The sequence below is a fragment of the Mobula hypostoma genome, chromosome 1 (genome assembly GCF_963921235.1).
Source record: "Mobula hypostoma chromosome 1, sMobHyp1.1, whole genome shotgun sequence".
Classification (NCBI taxonomy): Eukaryota; Metazoa; Chordata; class Chondrichthyes; order Myliobatiformes; family Myliobatidae; genus Mobula; species Mobula hypostoma.
This window is the reverse complement of record NC_086097.1, coordinates 55,070,884-55,097,990: the sequence shown is the minus strand read 5'-3', so window position 1 is coordinate 55,097,990 and position 27,107 is coordinate 55,070,884. Positions and strand designations below refer to the sequence as shown.

General features: G+C 37.4%; 1 protein-coding gene across 1 annotated transcript; it reads left to right on the top strand.

Annotated features, from left to right (window-relative positions):
* The first annotated feature begins 4 nt into the window (after positions 1–4).
* On the top strand, positions 5–26,771 carry tbpl2 (TATA box binding protein like 2). Its single transcript, XM_063066572.1, has 7 exons — positions 5–139; positions 2,531–2,967; positions 5,209–5,296; positions 13,504–13,595; positions 13,717–13,884; positions 23,216–23,310; positions 25,723–26,771. The coding sequence occupies exons 1-7, from the start codon at positions 95–97 to the stop codon at positions 25,797–25,799; spliced, it is 1,002 nt and encodes a 333-aa protein (XP_062922642.1). The 5' UTR covers positions 5–94; the 3' UTR covers positions 25,800–26,771.
* Positions 26,772–27,107: the final 336 nt, after the last annotated feature.

Genomic DNA, 27,107 nt, shown 5'->3' with positions numbered 1-27,107 from the left:
ATACAGGCCACCTGAGGTGGATTGAAGACGTCGAGAGCAATTCTGGGTAAAGGTTTTCCTTTACTGCGAGCCCAGCTAACTAAACAAAGTCATTATGGAGTCAACATTGGAGAGTTATTTTGATCAATCTATTGAAAATGTAAGTTAATTTCTCTCTTGTAATAAAACTAATTGCACGATGGGTTTCATTTCGTTCCTATTCTCTAAGTTTTTACATATGAAATATCACGTTTAAAAAAGAACATGAACGTCATTTGTATGTGCTACTTGTCGGGCAGTAGTGTATCCCAAACCGAAATCACATTTTTATCCTTCTACCAATTCGCTGAATGGAGAAGCTCATTATGTTATAGTTCGATTTTTTTTGCTACCACTTGCTACCTGGGCATAAGACATTTTAAAGCTGCTAAAGATCAAGTTTAAGGTGGGCAGCAGAAAGGAAAACTGGCTAAACACTGTATTCTAGTTTTGTGTATTTTTTGGTACACCTTTTTCAGTTTCTGTAGTTCAGAATCGGAATTGGATACCGAATTTAATCGGTTTTTTTAAAAATGAATTCTTTTTGACATCGGTCTTATAAAGTAAACTATCATTTCCACTATCTAAATATCTGCAAAAGATGCTTTAATTATTCATACAGTTAAAGACTCATTGCCAACTTTGTTCCTGTTGTTCTAATAGAAGTTTCTTTCTTAAAGAAAAAAAATCTGTCTGTCTGTATCTTGTTTTACGGCGGTTGGCATCCAGCTTAAAGGTGCATTACCGCCACCCTCTGCTCCGGAATGTGCACTAGACATACATTCTAAATCCCTTCACCCAATCACACACATATATATATATACAAACCTACACTTCACCCTCCTATCTTTGACCATCCTAGTATCCTATTCCTGTTTATTCGTCATATTCTATAAAAAACCCCTGTACCCCTTAAGAACGCTAAAAATACCCGGACTTGTGCTCTCTCACCCATGCCCAGCAACCCTTTTAATATGAATTCCTGCACCCCCAACTCCCTTAATTTATTTCTCATCATCTATCTCTGTATCCCATACTTCCTGCAACACAAAACTACATGTTCTACTGACTCCTCTTCCTGACATTCCTCACACAATCCTGTCTGGTGTTTCCCTATTATTTTCAATGTTTTGTTTAATGCACAATGCCCCAGCCTTAACCTAGTCCACACAATTTCCTCTCTTCTGTTTCCATTACCTACCCTAGCAACTGCAACACTCTTTTGTATTTGATATAAATGCCTCCCTTTCCCCTCCCTGTCCCATCTTTCTTGCCACATTCGGTTGACTTTTTCCCAGATTACACACTTAACCTCTGCTTTACTGATACTAATGTGCATTTCCACATTTTCTTTCTTTAACGCCCTCTTTGCCAACTCATCCACCCTCTCATTCCCCTTCACCCCTACATGTGCTGGAACCCATAGAAATTTTACCTGACCTCCCTGATTTGCAATTCTTGTAACTAACTGAAGGACTTCATAAAGTACATCTTGCCGACTGTTTGCGTGAAAAGACCTTAAACTTGCTAGAACTGAGGATGAATCTTTCAGCTGGATGGGTAGTCCTCAGGCTAAATCAATAGCCCCCCACGATGTAAATTGACGTCATCACCCTACCTAACCCTGCCACAGATGTTACTGAGCAGGTTCAAGTGAAGTGTTCTACTCCAGAATAGAAGATTTGTGTCTTGCAACAAACATATTAGCTGTTACTTTCTAAGTTGTGCAAGGTGATTTTAAACTTTGTTTTTCAAGTTTATGAATAGTTGTTTGGTATTATTCATGATTTATTTTTCTGTCCTGTGGTAGCTATTGGTATGGCAGGTGGAGAAACACAGGACATCACTGGTAGTTACTCACTTGGAATGGACCTGAAAGAGAGCTAGTAGAATGGATTTTGTCTACTTTTATTCCTGGTGCTTTAGACAATATTCTTTCCCTAACTAACAGGAAAAAAAAAGTCTTTCACCTCCTGCTGTGTGTGTGAAATTTGATCCTATTTGCCATTGTAACAATATTAATTACACTGAGAAAACACTTTTCTTTCGCCTTCCTTTCTAAAATGTACTTGTGAGATGATATCCACAAATTCTAGTACATGAAGCAAGTATCTATTTGTAAATTGCCCTGTTGAGTTTTGAAAGGCTATTTAACAGTGGAGGGTAGAACGTACGGATCCTGTCCCTTGCTGAACAACTACACCACAAGCTACTTGCAGAAATAACCACTTAGTGAAGAGCAGGAATGGTTGTGGGTTTGGTGCTCCTTGGGCATATGAGTTTAAATACAAGATGTAGTGCTTGATCGATATTGAGCACATAGTGGTTCATTAAAGGTTTTGGTGATCGAGGGAGTTTACAGGCAATCTGTTTTTAGTAAAATGAAGTGAATTTAAAGGATGTCCCTAAGCCTAAAGATGTAAGCAACAACCAATTATCACTTAGTCTTATGAGGATGATGTGGTATTATATGATTACTCTTTAACATGTTTTATGTAAATTTATTTTTTAGGATGATCTCCCAACAAATAATTCCCATGTCTTTGATCCTATGATTCCATATGATTCAGACCTAGCAATTCAGGAGTCTTGTTACGCTCCTCAGCTTCTCCAACCTCAGGAATTATCTGCGGAGCTTACTTCAGCAGATCTCAGCTTTCTCACTGATGACCAGGACCAGCAAAATGATGATGGGGGAAACAGTTATACAACAGAGCAACAAATGATAAAGCAGAGCCAACTGCTCTCAGATGTTAATAATAATAATGATGGTATTACTACACTTGGACCTGAAAACATTAGCCAATTGCCATGCCAATCAACAAATGAAGGAATTGCCACTCCAATTGATAATGAATCATCATCAATTTGCCGAGTACCAATGACCCCTATGACCCCTGTAACACCAATGACCCCAGTAGAAAGTTCTGGAATATGTCCCCAGTTACAGTAAGTATCTTTGTTAGCAAGATTATCTCTTCAAAACTACCTCTTTGTGTAATACAATAATACAATAAGTAGAGAACCTGTACTTATTTTCTAGGGCACTTTGTTTATCATGAATTTCTGAAGTACTACTTCTATTGTGCTCATGCTATACTGTTTTGTGCTTGAATTTACCTCTTGATTTTTCTAACCATGGCATAAACCACCGTGCTTTGTCTCCAAGGTAGAACATTCAGTAAACCGGCTTACTGTCAACTCATTTTTCCAAACTAAATGGTCCTTTGACAAGACTTGTTTTAAGTTTATGGTTTGGATCCTTATTCAGTCGTTGCTGACAGTGAGGACTGCAATTCCATTAGCAGTTCAAAAAGTGTCAGTTGTGAATACCAAATAGCTGTAAGAAAGTACAGATTCCTATTGAAACTGGTTTCTGAACATTGATGCCAGAATTCCCCATAAAACTTTCTCACTAGATCATGAAAGCACTGCCACAAAAGTACTGCATCCTGGCCTTATGAGATTCAGGATGTACAGTCATAGAGCACTGCAGCACAGAAACAAGTCCGCTGGCCTATCCAGTCCATACTGGCCTGTTATTCTGCCTAGTCCAATCTACTCGCCAACAAACTATAGTCCTCCATAGCCTTCCCATCCATGTAGCTATCCAAACTTATCTTAAAAATTGCAGTTGAACCTAAATCCATCACCTCCACTGGCAGCTCATTCCACACTCTCAGCAGCCCTGAGTAAAGAAGTTGCCCCCAGGGGTTCCTCTTAAATATTTCACATTTCCTCCTAAACCTATAACCTCTAATTCTAATCTCAGCGGAAAGAGTCTGCTTGTATTTACTCTATCTATACCCCTTATAATATTGTATATCTCTATAAATCTCCCCTCATTCTCTTGCGCTTCAGGGAATAAAGCCCATTATAAAAGCTTCTTGTACGTAAGGGAGCCTTGGACATGTGGATCGCTTATATGCCAATGAAAACTGTCGAACCAGCATCCGGAGTGCATTAAAAGTTGTTTGTTGTTACTGCAGATAACTGGAATCCTTTGTGCATTATCATGTCAGACTCCTAGATGACCTAGAATGATAACTTGCCCTGATCTCCTGCATGAATGTTCTTGACCTTTTTTTTCCAGCAGCATTGATTCAAAGCTTTCTTTGTCTCCAGAACCATTTCATGCTTTACCTCAACATGCATTCCAACAGAAAAAAATGCATTTTCCTTTAGGCTCTGAGAAAGGCAAGCTTCACCAGTTCTGTAAATGCAAACTTCCCTCTAGATCTTCCTTCCCCCTTCACCTTCTGACCACATCTCTCCTTTAAATTCCTCACAATAGTGTAATATTTCCATTCCTCTTCATTGATCCCAAATGATTAGTCTTCAACTTCAACCCATCTGCCATGATCACAGTGAAATGAGGTCAATATAGCATTAAGCTGTTCTTGTTCTGAATTCAGCTCTGTTCCATGGAGGGCTGTGGAGTTCAAGTCATGGGGTGTATTTCATGCAGAGATTCATAGGTTCTTGACTGGTAAAGGGATGACGGGTTATAGGGTGAAGGCAGAAAATGGGGTTGAAAAAACTCAGCAATAATTGAATGGCAAAACAGACCTGATCAGCTGCATTGCCTGATTCTGCTCCAATATTTTATCTTTTCTGTCTACCTCCACTGTTCTAATGAAAATTTGCTAGTTTATCCTATTTTTGCTCACACCCACAATTTTTAGTCCTGGCATTGTTTTTCTAAATCTTGCACAGATTCCCTCAAGACTTTTCATATCCATAACTTACTTGTGTTGTGGCATAAATTACTTCTGCATTGTCTCTGTCTTTTATAAATCTATGCCAAATGAACTGAATTATGATTGCTCTCCCACTAACATTCCTTCCACCTGCTCAGTTTCATTCCTTGAAACTAAATCCTAAATGTCTCCCACTCTTGGCACACTTGCTAAGAAAATGGCAAAGAAAAGTTTTCTTTAATACAATTAGCACATTTTACCAACTAACTAATATTTGAATAACTGAAATCTTCCGACATTACAGCCCTAGCCAAAAAGTTGTCTTCAACTTTGCTCCTCTAGCTCCTTCTGATTAATTAGAGGTCTGTATTAGCCTCACATTTCATTCCAGAAACTGGAAATAACATTTTAATACAATTCTTAAGAGAATCCTGCAATATCAGACTACAGTAAATCACTTATAACCTTTTGCTTTTTTTCTTCTCTATAGAAATATTGTTTCCACTGTTAATTTGGCCTGCAAATTGGAACTGAAGAGAATTGCTCTTCATGCAAGAAATGCCGAATATAATCCAAAGGTAATTTTCTCAAACAAATTAATTCAGTCATGTTATACATTTGTAATTTTGTTCTCTTTAGCTTTAATGTCAATCTTGCATACTTTTTGTGCAGTATAAACTTTTAAAATTTGACTTTTTCACTTCCCTATATTGAGTTAGGTTTCTCCCACAGCGGTGTACTACATCACATGGCTCTTCAAAACAGGATGAATAATGTAACTATTACAAAGATAAGGCATATGTCTTGAGTAAATTAATGAGATCAGAGTTGCTCTTAATTCACTTTCAGACCTGATACTTTCTCTTTCTTTGAGTCCTAGAGCCTTGTAGCACATAAATGAGAAGGCCTTTGGCCCACTATGTCTGGGCCAACCATTAAGTACCCATGGAGACAAATTTGATTTACCAGCACTTGGTCTGTTGTGTTCTTTGCATTGAACATTAGTAATTTAACTGCTTGTCCAGATGTGCCTTGAATGTTGTAAGAGAATTTGTTCCATCACCTACTCAGACATTGCATTCCAGATTCCAACACCATCTGTGTGGAAAAAGTTCTTTCAGAGATCTCACCTGAATCTCTTGCCCCTCATCATAAACACTGTATGTCCTCCAGTTTTGGCTGGTTCTGCTCTGGGGGGAAAGTTTCCTACTTTCTATCCTATCTTGGACTTCATAGTCTAGTATATCACTATCAAGACCCTCCAACAGATGCTTCTGTTCCAGGGAAAACAAATCCAGCCTACTCAGTCTCTCCTCATAACTGAGATGCTCCATCCAAGGAGACAACTTGGTAAATCTCTTGAGCTCTTTTCATATAGTATGGTGACAAGAACTCTACATTGTACTTCAGCTATTGCTTAACAAATGTTTTGTAAAGCTACACCATAAGCTTCCTTTTAAATTCTATTCACAGGATATTTGTCCTGCCATCTTCAGAGACCTGTGAATTTGTACACCAAGATTGCTCTGCTCTTCAATGTTCCTAGACCCCAACCATTTTCAAAGTGCATCACCTTTCACTCATCAGGATGAAATCCAGTTTTAATCTTGATCTCATCCCTAGAGTCTGTGCTCAATGCCATGGCATCCAGAGATTTATGGAGCAGAGAATTCCAAAGATTCACAATACTCCAAATCTTAGATAAAGGGACCACAATTTAAAACTATGCTCTTTCGTTTTAGCCAGATGATGCAGCAATTCAGCATTTATTACAATCTGTCTCAGAATCTTATGGAGGTCAGTAGATTACTTCTAAACTCAAGGGAAAATAGCTCCATCTCTTCTCGCTGAGGAATAGGATAATTAATCAAATTGATCTGTAGGACTCAATCTCCAAGACAAAAAACAGATCATCCATTGGGAATCAACACTAAAACTGCACAAAGTGCTCCAAATGTATGGTAAACTTAACAAAGTCCTGTCTATTTGCAGCAAACAAATTTACTCGTGTATATTAATTCCTGAGTAATAGAGAACAAGACATAATTTTCCATCTTGACTAGTTCATTTATCTGGAGTGAAATTTTCTCTTTTTTTGGGGGTGTTTGATGGACTGGAGGGAGTGGTGTTCCTTGAAGTTGGTATCATGGCCACTGTTTCCCTTAATCTGCTTTAATAACTTGGACACAGTTTGAGTGTGGCTTGGCACAGCTTAAATGCCATCTATAAGTTTGCCAATGACATGACTATTGGCAGAATTTCAGATGCTGATGAGGAGGCATACAAGAGCAAGATAGATCAGCTTGTTGAGTGGTGTTGCAACAACAACCTTGCTCTCAATCTCAGAAAGACCAAGGAATTGATTGTGGACTTCAGGAAGGGTAAGTCAAGGGAACACACACCATTCCTCATGGAGGGATCAGCAGTGGAAAGGGTGAACAGTTTCAGTTTCCTGAGTGTCAACATCTCTGAAGATCTATCCTGGGCCCAACACATTGATGTAATTATAAAGAAGGCACAATAGTGGCTATATTTCATTAGGAGTTTGAGAAGACTTAGTATGTCATTAAGGTCTCACAAATTTCTACAGATATACCGTGGAGAGCATTCTAACTGGTTGCATCACCGTCTGGTATGGACGGGCCACTGCACAGGATCGGAAGAAGCTGCAGAAAGTTGTAAACTCAGCCAGCTCCATCATGGGCACTGGCCTCCCCAGCATCAAGGACATTTCAAAAGGTGATGCCTCAAAATGCAGGATCCATCATGAAGGACCCTATCATCTAGGATAGGGGTTCCCAACCTGGGGTCCATGGACCCCTTGGTTAATGCTACGTGTCCATGGCATAAAAAAAGTTGGAAATCCCTGATCTAGGACATTCCCTCTTCTCATTGCTACTGTCAGGGAAGATATGCAGGAGCCTGAAGACACACTCAACATTTCCAGAACAGCTTTTTCCCCTCTGCCACCAGAATTCTGAATGAACAATAAATCCATGAACGCTACCTCATTATTTGTCTTGGTCTCTGTTTGCTCAAATTATTTAATGTGTATGTATTAGTAATTGAGACTAAATAAATTTGCAAGGTGCTCTAGAAGTGCTGGGGAGTGAGGCGAGCGGAACCAAACTCAGTGGAGCTGGGACAGACTCAATACACATTTGATAGTTTTTTTTACCATTTATAAAAACTTTAAGTTCCTACATTTAATGCTAACTGCTATCTTCTCAGTCACTTAGCCTGTTAATATTGCATTAAAGACTGTAGTTTCTATTCATAAGTTGTATTCCCAGCAAGCACACTTGGAGAAATGACATACAGCCATCTAGTGTGGGTTACAATTCAGTAATTTCCTTCACACTGATCCTTGTTTTAATGTCATTTTAAAGGGAGTACAGGGAGAGAGACCTATGACTTGTATGTTTAAGTCACTCCAACCTGAAAGCAGCTTATTTGTTATCATTCTCCATTAATTAGATCTGTGCCCACAGTAGTTTTTTTAAAACCAAAAACCTCATGAATATTTATAATCATAATGCCAGCACCTGAGCTTTGAAAGATCTGGAAATACTCAATACACAGTTTCTCACTTAACCATCCTACTAATTACATCCACTAACCAATTTTTGGATTTGAAAATTCTTTTCTTGAAGCTACAATACCTCCAATCATTATTAAGACTTAGTAAGTAACTGTTAGAACTTCATTAGAAACAGATTTTAACATCTTCTCAATGTATCCTTTACTTCTCCCTTCTCAGACTCTGAGAACCCATGTTCACTTGAAAGCTCTTTTTAACAAACTTGTGAAAGTTCCTAGATTCCTTTCCTCTTTCTAACATACTGTTTTCTCCAGGTATTTTTCTATTGCTATATTTCTGTTTATTAATATATATATTTCCTCTAAGAATTATAAAGTGGGCTTAATGAATATTATATTGCTAAATAGTTGCAACTTGAAACCATTCAGAAGATGATGCATATATGGAACAAGTTGCTTAGGAAAGTAGTTGAGGCAGGTACAATAACAGAATTTGAGAGACATTTGGAAAAGTACATGGATAGGAAATATAGAGGGTTATGGACCAAATGTAGATAAGTGGGACGAGTTTACATGGGAAACTTGGTCATCATGGATGAGTTGGACCAAAGGGAACGTTCTTAGATTTGAAACTTGGCTATACTAATTTTCCCTGCCCTCCATCTGTCAGATCTTAGTTCTCACTCCTTACCACTATCCCTACTATCAGTTCTTGCTGTCTCTCACTTTCCAGACTCAACTCTGTCTTTTCTTCCCACAGTATTTAGGTTTCAGCCTTGACTATTGTACTTAAGCAGTCTTTGCCATCTGCTGCTCTTTCATTTTGTGTTATCTCTTGTGCTCTACTCTGAGCTCTCATCATCTCCTTTCAGTCAGTTTTAATCTTGTTTGTATTGTATCAAAAGTTAATATGACAAAAAAGTTTACCAAAGCATCTAGAAATGAGAAGTTGAAATCGAGTTTATTGTCAAGTGCACGAGTGCACTGAAGTAGAGTTTACTGTCATGTGCACGAGTGCATTGAAATAGTTTATTGTTGTGCACGAGTGCATTGAAATAGTTTATTATTGTGCACGAGTGCACTGAAATTGAGTTTATTGTCAAGTGCACGAGTGCACTGAAATCGAGTTTACTGTTATGTGCACAAGTGCACTGAAATCGAGTTTACTGTCATGTGCACGAGTGCATTGAAATCGAGTTTACTGTCATGTGCACAAGTGCATTGAAATCGAGTTTACTGTCATGTGCACAAGTGCATGTATGCAGAGGTGCAGTGAAGAACTTGATTGCAGCAGCATCACAAGCACATAAAGCAGGATTCACAAGAAAAAACATAAATTAAACAAATTATAACCTAATTATAAGTAAACATAATTAGAACAAAAAAAACTATTTACTTTCATGCAAAGTGTTCAGAATAGTCACTGTTGCTAAACTCTAGTGGTGATAAGGGCTTTGCTGGTTTGTTCATGAACCGAATGGTTGAAGGGAAATAGCTGTTCTTGAACCTGATACTGTGGGACTTCAAGCTTTTGCACTTCCTGCCCAACAGTAACTGTGAAAAGATTGCATGGCCCAGATGATGAGGATCTTTGATAGATGTTGCCTTCTTGTTGTGGCACCTCTTGTAGATGCTACCAGTGATAGGAAAGGGATGTGCTCATAATATATTGGGCAAAGGTCATTACTCTGCAGTTTTTTATATTCCTATGCATTCAAATTGCCATACCAGACCATGATGCAACCAGTCAGAATACTTTCAACTGTACATCTGTAGAAGCTTGTTAGTGTTTGGTGACAAGTCAGACTTCTGAATCTGACAAGCCAAGCCACCTCAATCTGCTAAGGAAGTAAAGATTCTGATATGTTTGCCTCTAATTGCATCTATGTGCTGGGTGCTGGGTGCAGGAACAGGCCATGCAACATGTTAACAACCAGGAGTTTAAAGCTGCTGATTCTGTTCACTGCTGATCCCCCAGTGTAAACGGTCCTATATTGACCCTCCATCACTTTCCTGAAGTCAACAATCAGCTCCTTAGTTTTGCTGTTGTTGGGCAAGAGGTTTTTTTTTTGCAGCACCACTCAACCAGGTATCTTATCTCGCTCCAGTAAACTGATTCATCACCACCTCTGATTCTTCCGAAAACAGTAGTATCATCAATGAATTTGAAGATGGTGTTGGAGCTGTGTTTAGCCACACAGTCATGTGTATAGCGAGTGACCAAAAGACGAAGCACATAGCCCTGAGGTGCACCTGTGTTGGTGGTCAGTGAGGGGGAGATGCTGTTTCCGATCCTTACTGAAGAGGGGGACACAGGCTAAGGTGGCAAAGCTTGCTGATGAGCTTGGATGGATTGATAAGCTGCAGTCAATGAGCAGCGGCTTGGTGCTTGAGGTCCCGTCGTCCAGATCATTCAGAACAGAGCGAAGAGATAGAGGAACTGCATCTGCAGTTGCCCTGTTGTAACAGTAGGCAAACTGAAATAGATCCAGGTCACCTGAGGCAGGAGCTGATTTGTGCCATAACTAACCTTTCAAAGTACTTCATTAGGGTCGATCGGTACTCGGCCAGGTACCCCGTCCAGACCAGGTGCTTTCCTTGGATTCACACTCTTGAAGGCAGCCCACACATCATCTCCAGACACTGAGACCAAAGGATCATCAGGAGACACGGGAATACACAATAGTTCCTCCCTTTGGTGGTCAAGGGGAGCTTAGAAGGCTCGTGTGGGTGTGTAATAATTCTGTCTATCAAAACAAGTATAAATTGCACTGAGCTCATCATGGAGTGATCAGTCATTGCCACCTATGCTGCCTGATGTTGCTTTGTACGGAGTTATATTGTGCACGTCCTGGCACAGCTGTTGTGCATCCTTCTGTGTTTCTGGTTTAGTCTGAAATTGCCTTCTTGCACTCATACTGGCTTCCAGAGGTCATACCTGGACTCTGGGTCACCAGTCCTAAATGCCACAGTCTAGCCCTTAGCAGATTATAAATCTCCTGGTATCTCCAGGACTTCTGTTTGGGGAAGGCCTGAAATGTTCCAGTGGGTTTATAGTTGTCTATGCATGGCCTTCTGAAGTCGGTGATGACTCTGGCATACTTATTTAGGTCCAATGACAAATCCTTGAAAACGTTCCAATCCACTGACCCTGAATCCACTCCTCCACTTTTACCCTCCAGCTCTTCATAGGTCTCAAACACGAGGAATTCTGCAGATGCTGGAAATTCAAGCAACACACATCAAAGTTGCTGGTGAATGCAGCAGACCAGGCAGCATCTCTAGGAAGAGGTACAGTCGACGTTTCGGGCCGAGACCCTTCGTCAGGACTTCGTAGGTCTCTTCATCGGTGGTGTGCTGTTTAGTCTCTGTCTACACAAGGGCAGAAGAAGCACAGCCAGGTGCATGGATTTACCAAAGTGCAGGCGAAGGATGGAGTTGTAGACATTCTTGATTGTGGTATAAGCAGTAGTCAGGTGTGTTGAGTCCTTTAGTATTGCAGGTAATGTGCTGAAAATAGTTTGACAGAGACTTCTTCAAGCGAGCCTGATTAAAATCTCAGGCATCAGGGTACACTGCTCCATTCTCACAGCATTTTGTTTTCTCAAGTGTCCGCTTGAGATGAGATGAAAACAACAATCAGGATGACAGCGGAGAATTCTCATGGAAGGTAGAATCGTTGCCAGGGAAGCAGTAGATGGGCACATCTGATTTAATAACTGATGTTTACTGATAAACATCAGTAAAAGGTGAAGCTAGCGGCTTCTCTGTCTGTAGCTAAGAACATAACAAAATAGGAGCAGGAGTAGACTATCTGGGCCATCGAGCCTGCTCCACCATTCAATGAAATCATGGCTGATCTGGCCATGGACTCAGCTCCACTTAGCTGCCTTTTCCCCATAATCTTTAATTCCCTTACTTTGCAAAAATATATCTCATTGTGTCTTAAATGTATTCAATAAAGTACCTTCTGTTTCCTTGGGCAGAGAATTCCACAGATTCCCTATGGGGGGAAAAAACAGTTCCACCTCAAGGCAATGTCCCCATTTCTAGTCTTTCCTACCAGTAGAAGTAACTTTCCAACCTTTCTTGCCTATCCTCATAATTTCATATATTTCTATAAAATCCACTCTTATTCTTTGAATTCCAGGTACTATAGTCCCAGGTGACTCAATTGCTCCTCGGGCTAATCCACTCATCTCTAGAGTTAACCAAGTTACAGCTGCTTACTCTTTCATGAACATGCATTGTGCTGCTTTGCTTCCACTAAAGAGTGAATGTAATCACACAATATTAAGTTTCCTCAATCAGCTTCCATCACACATAGGAAATAGAAAGGAAATGCAAGTTTTCTTAACAAGTATTCAGAAAGGGGGATAGTGACCACTTTGCTTATTTTCTACCAAATGTGCATTGAAAAATAAACTATATGCCACAACACCATATGTACCAGAAATATCGCAGATCCTGCTTACCTAAATGAAAATGGGTAGATTGTCACAAGAGCTTTTTTCTGAGTGTTGAAGAAAAGGAAATATCATTCATACTTCTCTTCTGATCATCACAAATCAATCTTTTGGAAATGATAATGTATAGGCATTATATAAGGCTAGAATCATGCTTCACAAGTACCTTGGCATTGAGTGAATAATGACCATTGTAGCTAATAGAAGGCAATTCCTGAGTAATACGTACAAAATTCTGGGAGAACTCAGCAGGTTAGGCAGCATCTATGAAAAGGAATAAACAGCCGATGTTATAGGCCGAGACCCTGCATCAGGAGGAGGCAATTCCTCCCGTTGGAATTAAGCAAGTCTTTGATGTCAGAAATTGAAGGGGAAAAATAGATAATAGAAATTGAATTTTTGCTAGAAAATTTAATGCCGGTAGAAGAGAAGATATTCTTGCAAAGGGCTACAAAAATTGAGATTATTCTAAACAGATAAAATATAAAGTAAGTTCACATGCCTTTCTCATTAGAGTAGATTTTTAAAAGAAAACTATGGGACTCCTTTCCAAAACGCTTCTAACTTGCCCGTTGCTTTTATTTTTGTCAGGTTCACGTATAATGTAATTACAATCGACAAAATATATGTAAGCTTTTTGTAAGTTTTAGATAAAGAAGCTTTCTGCACACTTGGCAAGACCTTGTAAAGTGAAAATTGATATTGCCTTTGCCACTAAACAATTAGTCTGTTATAATTTTGATCTAATTTTATGTTTACTGACTTGTTCCTAAAAATAGCGGTTTGCTGCAGTGATAATGCGAATTCGAGAACCCAGAACTACAGCTCTAATCTTCAGTTCAGGCAAGATGGTTTGCACGGGAGCTAAAAGGCATGGTATCCTGTTTCTGATAAATCATTAAAATATAAGATCACTTGTGGTAAGTTGCATGTGATTAATGTACAGGATTTTAATTAACATTGAATCTTTTTTGTTTTATTCAACCTAACAGTGAAGAACAGTCTCGATTAGCAGCTAGGAAATATGCTCGTATTGTTCAGAAACTTGGATTTCCAGCAAAATTTCTTGATTTTAAAATCCAGAACATGGTTGGAAGTTGTGATGTGAAATTTCCAATAAGATTAGAAGGTTTGGTTCTTACACATCAACAATTCAGCAGGTACACAAATAATACTTCAGAACTGGCTATCCTGTACATTTTTTCAAGTCTAAATGGATTCATTTTAAATTATTTTTTTATAAAATACACAGGGTGCGGTGGTACCACAATGTTCTACAAGTCTAAAGACAGCAATGGTGAAAGAAAGAGAGGATCAATTTGTCTTTTTTTTAATATAACAACCCTTTGTTAAATAATTCTGTGTTCCTTCTGTGAGATCAAAATTACAGCAATGTGCTTTAAATATTTTTCACCTAAACAACTAAAATATTCCAATGTACATCTCATCAAAACTAAACAAATTCTAAGTCCTTCCAGTTTAAGGTAGCATCGGTGAAGCACAGTGATGACTTGCTGGCAGCAAATACAACTAACTATTAATTACCTTATTAATCACACCTTTTCCTGAAATGGTCATTGCAATCAAGAGCCTGTACGGTGCCTATAAAAAGTATTCACCCCCACCCCCCAGAAGTTTACATGTTTTATTGTTTTACAACATTGAATCACAGTGGATTTAATTTGGCTTTTTTGACACTGATCAACAGAAAAAGTCTTTCATGTCAAAGTAAAAACAGATCTCTACAGTGATCTCAATTATAAATATAAAACACAAAATAATTGACAGCATAAGTATTTACCTTCCTTTAATATGACACATCAGATTATCACTGGTGCAGCCAATTGGTTTTAGAAGTCCCATAATCAGTTAAATGAAGATCTGCTTTTGGAGACCTGTGTACAGTCAAGGTGTTACAATTGATTGTAGTAAAAATACACCTGTATCTGGAAGGTCCAAATGCTGTTGAGTTAATATCCTGGCAAAAACTACACCAGAAGACAAAAGAATACACCAGGAACTCTGCAAAAAGGTTATTGAAAAGCACAAGTCAGGAGATGGATACAAGAACATCTCCAAATCACTGAATATCCCTTGGACTACAGTTAAGTCAATCATCAAGAAATGATATTTGTAAAACTGCCTAGAACAGGCTGCCCTCAAAAATTGAATGACCTTGCAAGAAGTGGGGTGCACTGGTGAGGAAGGCTACCAAGCCTATGGTGACTCTGGAGAAGTTACAAACTTCAGTGGCTGAGATGGGAGACACTGCGCATACAACAACTATTGCCCAAGTGCTTCACCAGTTGCAGCTTTATGGGAGAGTGGCAAAAAGAAAACCACTGTTGGGGGGGAAAAAAAACATGAAATCACAGCTAGAGTTTGCCAGAAGGCATGTGGGAGACTCTGACGTCAGCTAGAAGAAGGTTCCATGGTCTGATGAAACCAAAATTGAGCTTTCTGGCCATCAGATTAAACTCTATCTTTGGAGTAAGCCAAACACCGCACATCAGCAAAAAGACACCATCTCTACCTTGAAGCACGGTGGTGGCTATGTCATGCTGACGGGATGCTTCACTGCAACAGGCCCTGGAAGGCTTGTGAAGGTAGAGAGTAAAATGAATGTAGCAAAATACAGGGAAATCCTGGAGGAAAATGTGATGCAGTCTGCAAGAAAACTGTGACTTGGAAGAAGATTTGTTTTCCAGCAAGACAATGAACCCAAGAATAAAGCCAAAGCTACACGGGAATGGCTTAAAAACAATTAAGTTAATGTCCTGGAGTGGCCAAGTCAGGGTTTAGGCCTCAATCCAATTGAGAATTTGTGGCTGGACTTGAAAAGGGCTGTTCACTCATGATCTCCATGTGATCTGACAGAGCTTGAGCAGTTTTGTAAAGAAGAATGGGGGAAAATTGCAGAGTCTGAAGCCTGTCCACACAGACTCAAGGCTGTAATTACTGTCAAAGGTGCATCTATTAAATACTGACTTGAAGGGGGTGAACACTTTTGCAATCAATTAGTTTTGTTTTATATTTGTAATTAATTTAGATCGCTTTGGAGAGATCTGTTTTCACTTTGACACGAAAGAGTCTTTTTTTTTGTTGATTAGTGTCCAACACAAACTTCCGTGGGTTGGGGGGGGGGTGACTTGGAGGCAATTCAAAGCAGTAGAACCAACAATAGGCAGAGTCAAGGTGGCGGGGCCTGATACCAAGATAGAGCACCAAGCTGAGGTTTGAATGGTGTACCTGCCAGGCCACATTGTAAAGGTCAGGGTGTTGGACCCAGTGGTGAGAGACGGGGCGGTGTTAGTCGACTGCTCTATGAGCTTTACTTGCCTCTGTACTGAACTGAGGCTGTGTCCTGTGGCTAACGTGCTTCTAGATCAGTTGCAGTGATGACTGGCTTCCTGACTGTGGCCTCACTTCCGTGAGTTTCGGTTCTGAATGGTATTTCTTACTTTCATTGTCTGCACGATTTATTTTTTCCTGCACATTTGGTGTCTGATGGTCTTTTTTTTACTGCATTCTTTTGGGTTTCTTTGTTTTGTGACTGCCTGCAAGTAGACAAATCTCAAGATGGTATATAGTATACTTACTTTGTACTTTGAACTTTAAAGAAGAGAGAGAGGAAAAGCAAGATTAGCAATCTATTCCAGTATTCTTGGTGAAATTGGAATCTGAAGATAAAATAAGAATGGTGGATTCCAGGAGAATAAAGTAGGAAGAGTGATGGGTAGAAAGTTGCTAGAGAAATGGGAAGTTCAGGATTTGATTTACAGTACAATAAATCTTTTGGTGTAGTGAGGGAAATTAAATTAAGGATAAAAATTAGATGGGAGTCACTTTATTTAAAACTAGACTTTCATTACATATAGTTATATTAATTACTGCTGTAATTTTTTTTCAAAATACAGTCTACTGATACCTGATTTAAAAACTGGAATGTATTTTCAGTAATGAGGGCACCAATTCAATCAGCTGAGGGTAGAATATGCGGTAAATGCAAGCTCCAAAGATGTAATGATTTTCATTGGCCAAACAAATATAAATAACATGGCTGTAGTTAGCAAGCTGTCTGAACACATTGGTAAATGTATTAATTTCTTTTTAATAAAAAATATTGCCCTAGGCCAAGAGCACCATAATGGATCTCTGATATATGTGGTAGCAATAGATATTTATTTATTTCACTTTATTTCATAAACCAACTAGATTGATCCAATTTTGGATCATTAGGTTATTACCTTCAGAGACTGTTGATTGTGAAACTAATCTCATAAATTAAAATCCATTCAGTTTTTAACAAAAAACTGTGTTAAAAACTGTGTTTTCCCCCACTCCTTATTAATTTTTCGAAGTACTCATGACCATATATCTTTTTAACTGGAAAATTGTGCTTGATGCTTTTCTATTGATGAAGGAGGGAAACACGGGAATTATTGACTACTTGCCCTAATATCTATTGGTAGCATATTACCAAAGTGCATAACTAAGGACAAAAACTTTTAAAAGGCTTTCAGAAAGCCATGTCATGCCGAAAGAAACATTATTATTGAAAGTTGACTAAACAATGTCTGTGGATGTTGTTGATACTGTATTCTAGACAGCATTAAATAAAGTTATACATTACATACTTTGTGAAACTAACTTCATGACCTCAAAGAAATTGGCTGAGCAACTGGTGACAACAAAGATACTGCTCAAATACTCTAATTTTTGGTATGCAACCAGTAGGGCCCCATGCAGATGTGTTGGGGCTGCAAGTATTCATCAACATAAACAACTCACTTTTTAGGATAGAATACTATATATGTGATGTTTTCATTCAGACAAGGATAGGTGATATTATCAATGGTGTAGATGGAAGTATGCAATTCCAGAAATATTAATAAATATCTACCATTGCTACTACCATCGGGCAGGAAGTCCTACACCACCAGGTTCAGGAGCAATTATTAACCAACAACCATCGAGCTTCTGAACTAGTGTGGATAACTTCGCGCACAACAATTCTGAACTGATTCCACAACCTAGAGGGATTTTTACGCAAAATTGTTGTCTTTTGCATATTGTTTCAGTCTTTGTTTAAATATAGTTTTTCATAAATTCTATAGTATTTCATTATTTTCTGGTAAATCCCTGCATCAAAATAAATCTCAAGGTAGTATACAGTGACCTGTGTACGTAGTTTGATAATAGGTTTACTTTGACTTTGAAATTAACCAAAAGGATTGAAACATGGCAAACGGCATTTAGTGTAGGTAATTAGGAGAGCATGGTTAACAAAGAATTTAGAACTGAATATTTCCAAATGGTTTAAAGCCAGAAGCTGTGAAACTCCAAAGAAATGGGGATCCACACATGTAAACCTTTAAAATATCATGGTCAGCTGCAGAAATTAAGCAAAATGGCTACTGGAATACCGGAGCAACACACACACTCTGCTGGCAAACTCAGCAGGTCAGGCAGCATATATGGAGGGGAATAATGAGTTGATGTTTTGGACTGAGGACTGGAAAAGAAGGGGAAAGAGTACAAGCTGATAGATAAGTGAAACCCGGTGAGAGGGAAAGTGGGTGGAGGAGGGGGAATGAAGTCAGAAGCAGAGAAGAGGTTAAGGGCTAAAAAAGAAGTAATGTAATAGGAGAGGAAGGTGGACCATGGGACAAAGGGAAGGAGGAGGGACACAAGCAAGAGTGAGTCTGTGTGAGCACATGGTTGAAGAGTCAGAAAGCAGCAGAGACCACAGAGGAGAAGAAAATCTCTTGCTGCTTTTTTTTCCTGGACATTAAGTATGTTTGCCAGCTGAACAGACAACTGATACTGTTTCCACTAAATCTCACAAGCATGATTTTTTTTGGTATATTAATAAAGTGATCTTTAAATTTTTTTTATTCGGGCTTTGCAATTACTAGTAGATAATCCCATTAATGGGAGCATAGATTTTTATACTGAGGGTAAACACATCCTAAAGTCTTTAGATTTCTTTATAGCTGCTACCAGGTTTGAGTATTTTTGTTTTGTAGCTATTCTTTCTTGATGTGAATATAACTATCATATTTTGGAGGGCTTTCGATGATTTTAAAAACCGGACAACCATCCAGGTTTGTAAACTCATGAGAAGCCCTCCCCTCATCCAGTAATTTAGCAATGAATTGCGTTGGATGCGCAGTATTTTGTAACAAGTGCTAACTTTGCCTTAAATGTCAAACATTGCTCCCATAAAGCTTCAGATGATCAAACTGCTCTACTTTAATGTCATCAATTACTAAATTTTAATCACTGTTTTTGATCAGTTTTCCAAAGAATTTAATTCATGAAGTAATAATTTTTTTGCCATAGAACAAACTGAAGTGAGTTGCACAGAATAACCACACTGGTGACTGAATTTGAAAAGTTGTCACATACCTTTTACTTAATAAACATACATCCAACAGAGGATTTTGCAACTGATGCAATTAAAGTATTAATGCATACTTTTGCTTGCAGATGACTCTAATCTTAAAAACTTGTGCAGTTCAATCATTGCATTATTATACTTGTAATTTAGAACTGTATGTTTTGGGAGCACTAATTCTACAGATTAGAAGTTGCTAGGAAAATAATGAAGCACTAACACCAGCTACCATTATCACTTTGGTTTTTAAATCAGGTAATTTGGCATGAAGAAAGTATATACATGTTGAGGATATCTACAAATTCCTATATAATCACAATAAACTATAAGAATAACAAATAATCCTGAAATTTCTCATTGAGGTACATGGAATGGCTTAATTTACAATAATGCAAATAAATATTATGGTAAGAAATATAAAGTGGTACACGCAATGAGATACCTAGATTAAGCAAGTTCCAGCTTGGTATTTCAGATCAGACTACTAGGAGTACTATATTTACTTTGTAATGATAATGAAAAATAATCACTCAAAGTAACTTGCAAACACAAAGATGACAAAAATTCATATGGCCCTACTGAATTCCAAAACTCCCACACTCTAGTCCAGGAATTGTTAATTTTACCAAAACCTCAGAATTTAATACTGCTGATTCCCAACTTCTTAGAATGGATATTTAATAATATACACAAAGTTAATATTCTGGAATTGCCAAGGTCGCACCCCAGGAAGGAAATGTTTTTATTTAAATAAAATATTTCATATATGTAAAAGGAGAGGCACTGGACCAGTAATGTGGAAAGGGATGTTCTGAAAATGATTGAAGCCATGTATTAAGTATTCTTGCTTTAAACTTCCCCTTTAACGTTGCTTTGTTTAAAATTTTAATATCATTAAAATGTAATGCTATTACTTTCAAAAGGGCAATAGTAAAGCTTTCCTTGATTTTGCACTTCCTAATATTTATATTTGTTATTCAGTATGATTTCATTTTATTTTAATGAAAAGAGATATCCTGGCAATTGAAACATTTTTAAGAAATAGAAACAGGAGTAGGGCATTCAGTTTCTTGCACCTGGCTGCCTTTCCTATAGTAATTGTATTTCCCTAAATTCCCTTTATTTCCAATAATCTATTGATCTGTGTTGGGAAACATATCCTGACTGAGATTCTGTTGGTCTTAAATGAATACATTTCTTCTCATCTTGTACCCCGAATGGTCAACTACTTATTTTGAGATTCCTGTGAGACATTCCATCCTTGTGCAAGTAAATACTGTCATAATCTGAGGAGAGAAAATAAGACTCTTATACAAAAATCAAGAAAAATTCATTGGTCAACTAATCCACCACCTCTGGATTAACTGGCTGCCAAACTTCAATAAATTTATTCAGCATTTCTCAACATCTCAAAAACTATTAAATATCAAAAAAAAAATCCAAGATTTTATGTTAAATTATGCAAACATCCTCTTGGGCAATCTGCCATGATTGAATTTTACTTAATTCCACTCTGATTTTGTGAGTGAGGTCATACACCCTTTCTGGCAGTCACCCAAGACTTTCATGATCTTCTCGTGTATTGTCTAGATATGCTCAATGTCCCCAAATCTCCTCCACCATGAATGGTAATGGCCAGAAGTTTCTGGGAGTTAGTAGGGATGTTGTATCTGATGGATGTGCAGAAAATTTCCTTGAATTATTTTCTCTGTCTGCCTAGCAATCAATCACTCGGGAGGTAATTTTGAAATGAGCATCTGTTTTGTACTCTGGTGTCAGGGAGTATACAGATTGTTCTGCCCAAAGTGGGCAGACTGCCAGAAAGAGCGTATGACCTCACTCTCAAAATCAGAGTGGAAGTAAGTAAAACTCAATCATGACGGATTGTCCAAGAGGATGTTTGCATAATTTAACATAAAATTTTGGATTTTTTTTTGATATTTAATAGTTTTTGAGATGTTGAGAAATGCTGAATAAATTTACTGACACCAGAATAACATAGAGACCCAACGCTGGGGATGTTGGTCTAGGAGATGACACTGGTGGTTAACTATCCTTCCAGTGCATTTGGAGGATTTTGTGCAGATAGTATTTCACAGTGCCTGGAGATGTTGGCTGAAGATAGTTCAAGTGTTAACTTTTTAAAAATTCTCAACTAAATTCAATTGATTAAAAAATAAATGACCCAATACCTATGTTACTGCAAGCATTCAGCTTCATTCACATTAATGTAGGCAGTGATGATGTATTTTTAACAGTAAACTCCCTAGAAGAATAATGTGGGAAATATTGTAATATTGTGCTCTGATACTGGGCTCCAACAGTACAACACAGACAGGACACCATCAGTGAAGATCACCTAATGAGTTTAGGATTTCCATTTGTACATATACATCCTAACGATAATAGTGCTTGGAAAATACTGATATTTCCCTGCAAAATCTGGTTTATTATTTTAGTCTGTCACTATCAACTCAATATCCAATCATTTGCTCAATAGTTCTATCAAATTTAAAAATTTCACTTGATGGTAGTCTAATTTGTAAATACCGTAGTAACGAAATGTAAACATGGAGTTACTGAATTTACGTGTACCTGTACACATTCCTGGGAGGCAAATGGGTTCTACTTTAATAGATGTCCATAGGTTGGAAAATACACAAAAACCCTCAATGTAGTAACAACTCCACACTAATGTAATAAATGGTATCAAATGCACATAAGACTGATAAGAAACAACACACTAAAAGTAGAGAGATTACATAACTGCATAAAATTACGTGACTGCTTTATTTTCAGTGAATGTGACTTACTCAAAATGACTTATTCATAATTGTCAGCCAGTAAAGGGCATGCATCAATTTTCTTAATTGGCCCACGATGTCTATGCCAAATTAAACAAAATCTCTTTTACCTGTATTGTGATGGTTGAGGGTTCAAGAGCAAAAGGTGTCCATTGCTGGAGCATTGAAGGAAGCCAATAATCATTAGGCATGCTCCTAATGCTCATGTATGATATAACATGTTTACATTACCCCTCCAACAGTGGGAACATTTGAATTTTTAGAGTTAGAGGAATTTGAATCTTGTTGCTAGCCAGAGGCTTTTTCCCAGGGTTGAAATGACTAACATAAGGGGACATAGTTTTAAGGTGCTTGGAAGTAGGTACAGAGGGAATGTCAGGGGTAAGCTTTTCACACAGAGTGGTGGGTGCATGGAATACATTACCAGTACCAGTGACGGTGATGGAAGCAGATACAATAGGGTCTTTTAAGAGACTGAGGTAGGTACATGGAGCTTTGAAAAATAGGGGTCTATGTGGTAGGGTAATTCTAGGCAGTTTCTAGAGTAGGTTACATGGTCAGCACAACATGTGCTGTAGATTTCTATATGATGTATGATGTTCCTGTTATTGTATTCATTTTTATTTCCATTGATTATCTGTTAATTTAGAGACAATGGGTTATATGTAACTAATTTTACATATAAAATCAATTTCTCTTTCTTTTCAAGTGAGAGATTTCACACTGCCACATTCACGTCAAAGCATATTTACTTAATTTCCTTATCAGAGTTTCAATTAATAATTTCTCTGGTTGAATTGCAATGTACAATTATTCACCATTGAAATTCAGATTCGACTGAGTAAAAATACATTGGCAAGCTTAAGACCACTGCAGTAATGCTTAGTAAACAATTTCCAAGGCTTATCCATTCTTTAATTTTCAATGCTATAAATAGTTGTGTTTAATTAGCTACTCAGTAAATCAGGACTGTACTGAAATTTTCAAAGCAATGAGCAGAGGATGATGGGAGGCTGCTGTGAAATCAAAGGCTGCTGTGAAAATATTGTAGAATTAGTGGTTCAGATTGGTCACCCATTGAGTGGTGTCTTGAGAAAACCATTTTGCCCTTATTTTATAAGACAAAGCTGGTTTTGATAGATTTAAGTTTGAGCAGATGGCTTATAACTACTTAAGAAGATGAGCAAACTGTGATCTACATTTTAGGAATCTTAGCTGAATTGCAAGAATATTAAATTTCAGGGCTGCCAGATTCACAAATTTCATTCTTCGTATTTTAACTTTCAGCTATGAACCAGAATTGTTCCCAGGTCTTATTTACAGAATGGTTAAGCCAAGAATTGTTTTGCTCATATTTGTTTCTGGCAAGGTTGTTTTGACAGGTAAAAACAATTATGTTACATTTTTAAGTTTAATCTATTGTTTTTAAGAGTAATTTCAGTACATTCACTTTTAATTTCATGTTTTTAATTGAGCACATTTGTTGCTTGGTGTCTGTTTAATGAAGGATAGATTGAAACAAACTTGTTTCTAATGTGGGTGGAAAGACACATAAAAAATATAGCCAAACGCTGTAGTACCTCACAGCCTATGGTAGTTAACAAATTCTATTTCACCTTGAAGTGGGATTTATATATTGTTTCATGTCACCTGTTTCATTTTCGTTTTTGAAAAGATGGATAATCTAATTATTAATCTTTTTCTGATTCAAATAAATGTAAAAAAAGTGAATTTAGATGTATTTGTACATATGCTGTCTAGTTTTTGTAGATTTTTTTTCCAGTGATCTGAAGTAAAAATAGCGAGTACTGCATAAGAAACATCAATTTGGCTGCAGGTCAGATCATGCACTTTACAAGAATAATTGAAATCACGCCTATTACAGTAGTAAAGGAGGCCATTTGATCTACCATCCATGTGGACTATTTGCAGACCAACCCATTCATTCCTGTTCTGCTCTTTCCTCAGACTTCAACCTTAGTTTCCTTGCTGCTTGTCCAATTCCCTTTGAAAGCACCAATATTGACTAACTAACTGCCTTTTGAGGTATTCAGTTCCACTTTGTAATAATTTTCTACTTTAAAAGTGTTGTATCATCCCTATATCTCATATCCATTATTTATGTCTGTGTTCTGATTATTAGTAGATTATCTCTTTTTAATCCTTCAGAACCAGGAATGCACACCTGACTCTCTTGACATTCACTGCTCTTTGGAGAACACCACCAGCTTCTCCAGTCTAATCTTGCAGATACAATTCCTCATCTTTGAACAACTGTATAAATCTTTTCTGTACCTTCTCAAGGATCTTTACATCTTGGTGTGGTATTCAGAATTAGATGTAAAACTTCAGCTATGCTCAAACTGTATTTTTTTCAGTAGCTTATCTGAGCTTCCTGACTCAGTCCTCAAACTGTATTTTTTTCAGTAGTTTATCAGAGCTTCCTGACTCAATTTACAAATCTAAGGATCCATTCAACTTTATTAACTGCTTTCTGACCCAGTCCTGCTACTTTCAAAGACTTGTGAACATAAGCATTAAGGCCCTTCTGTTCCTGCTCACCCTTTCAAATAACAGTCTGTTATTTTCTCCCAATTTTCTGTGAAAATGCAGTACTTCACACTCCCTGAATTAAATTTCATCTATCCATTCTGCCAACCTACCAATTTGCACAATTTGCAGGATGTCCCTTCTCTGTTATTTTTTTTTACCATATCTGCTCTTTCCATTTATATTGAGAGTTTTGCAGCATCCTCTTCCCCAGTTTAAAAAAGTTATGCAGCCAGGTCCTCCATCTCCTGTGTATTGGTCATCCCCTTACTACAAACTTGCAATTTACAATTATGATTCTATTTTCATTCTCTCACTTATTTTCCTTTTCACTTTCCTTAAGTAACTGTATAGTTACTGAGCGACTATGTATTCTAGTTGTACAGATTGTGTCAGCATTTGATGCAAAGACACTCATTAATTTTGATCAAATGACATTTGTGGATACAGTAAACTGCTCCACTTGGTGGAGGGTTGAAGGATAAGAAGTCATGGATATAAAAGGAGAAAGAATTTAAAACAACATTATAAAATCCTTTTTATAAGTTGTGTTTGGTTGGCATCTGGAATCCAGCATTTTGTAAATGTAGTGTGAGATAGGTTCCATTATGGCCTTCAGATGAGAATTGGAGAAATGTATCGTAATCATTCTATACTTCTGTAGTCTCTAATATAACTTCCTGTGAAAATATGTATTTATTTCTCAAAGAGATTGCTTAAGAATAGATAACTGAAATCTCATCTTAAATTAAACTATCAGTTGAATTAAGTAGGACTCTGTGGTTATGTTCTGAAATATCTAAAAATATAAATGATGGAAAACCTTTTCACCTATAGGTAAGTCATGGGTACTCTAACCTAGACAGTGGAGGACGCTCAGTCAATAAGTTCATTCGAAACAGGGATTGACAAATTCTGGATGTTGGGGTAATCAAGGGGTGTGATAGCAGAGGAGGAAAATGGAAATCTGGTAGATTGGCAGTGTAGGCTTAAAGGGCTGTACAGCCTACCTCTGCTCCTCATTCGTGTTTTCATTGTTCATGTTCCACCAAAGGCAAGTGTTTTGCAGAATTAGCTGTTGGTTTTATCACAGAAATTTAGAGAACATCAATGTAAGATTTTTTAGTTTTGCTGATTCATTATTTGATTTTTTAGTTTTCCTGATGCATTATTCAATTTATGTTTTATAATTTATAATCAGGATGTAGTTCTCAAAGAAATTAAAAATGTTTGTTTCCCTGTAGGTGCCAAAGTACGTTCGGAGATCTATGAAGCATTTGAGAATATTTATCCCATCTTAAAAGGGTTTAAGAAGGCATAATGACAAAAGCAGGACCTCTCTGCTGACATCTAGATACTGAGATCAATACACACAGCTGAGCACAGGGCAGCACATTGAATGCTGCAGGTTCACAAATTCAGATGATAAATATTCACACCACCACCTTTTCACACAGTCCTCATTAGGTAACATTCTTGCTGGGAATTCATTCCATGTAGTAATCACAATTTATTTAAATAATAGCTTCTTGATGTTGCAACTAATGTTTTACTTTTGATCCTTTCAAATATCCGTTTATTAACTTATTTATACTATTCACCCCTTATAAATACCAGACGATATCAATGCTAACTCACCTCCTTTTAAGACTGAAAAGTCCAAGTTTTCTCAGACTTTTCTCCAAATTGTTCAGAAAGCCATTTGATTCTTCACTGACCTCTGATTCTGAACTCTAAATTTTAAATGCAATTTGCTTTTGTACCCTGCTATTTAGGTTCTTTTGTTTTGAACTTTCTTTTTCTATTTAACTTTTTCTAATTGTTATTCTGCATTGATTGAAAATGGAATGCTAGATCTCTTTGTGGTGTTTGTGCCATTTCCTCCCCCCCCCACACACACACTTCTATGCAGCATCTTATTTATTTTTCTTTAAATTTCATTTCATTTCTTGAACCACATATGTTTTGCTCAGGTAATTTTGTAAATTTTGCACTATTGTTCCTAATGTTTTACCATTTTGAACCAAACTGTTAGTATAAATTTGAAAGTAGTAATTCCAACATTAATCTCTAGAGCAGCACATTCAATATTTTAGCCTCTCTTTAAAATGTTCTTTTATAAACAGACCTAAATTATGTAACAATGTCAATTTTGTCTGATGTGAGAGGAAAGAAGTTGTATGCTTTAAAGGTGCCAACCTTATGAGACAAAATATTACACAGAAAATAAGCAAAATAAATTGTACCATATTGCAAATAGTAACTCATAGTTTATTAAACATATAATTATGTCAAAAATAAACCTTTCCTAGCAGTATTCTTAGTGTTTTTTTTTCTGGCATGTGGGCATTTGATCTTTATGTATTGGTTTCATTGGAAATTTTAAACAATATTGAAATTTCTTTTTGCATTTTTCCCCTGCACACTTATTGCTACTTTGTGAAGAACTGGAACGTCCACCCTATGGCCCTTGGATCACACTTTTCCACAGGACCACATGGCCTGGCCTGGCCCAGTGAAAGGGAATAATCCAATTGGAGCAGTTTGGAAGTTCTATCACACAAGGCCAAAACAATCACCTGCAATAGCTAAGTGCCTTACTCCGACACATTCCGGTATTGAAGGAAGT

Bases quoted from the DNA above. Each gene is read 5' to 3' on its own strand.
- tbpl2 (XM_063066572.1), top strand. From the start codon at position 95: ATGGAGTCAACATTGGAGAGTTATTTTGATCAATCTATTGAAAAT. The intron at 13,885-23,215 runs GTACACAAATAA...TTTAACTTTCAG, and splicing joins ACACATCAACAATTCAGCAG to CTATGAACCAGAATTGTTCC. The intron at 23,311-25,722 runs GTAAAAACAATT...GTTTCCCTGTAG, and splicing joins TGGCAAGGTTGTTTTGACAG to GTGCCAAAGTACGTTCGGAG.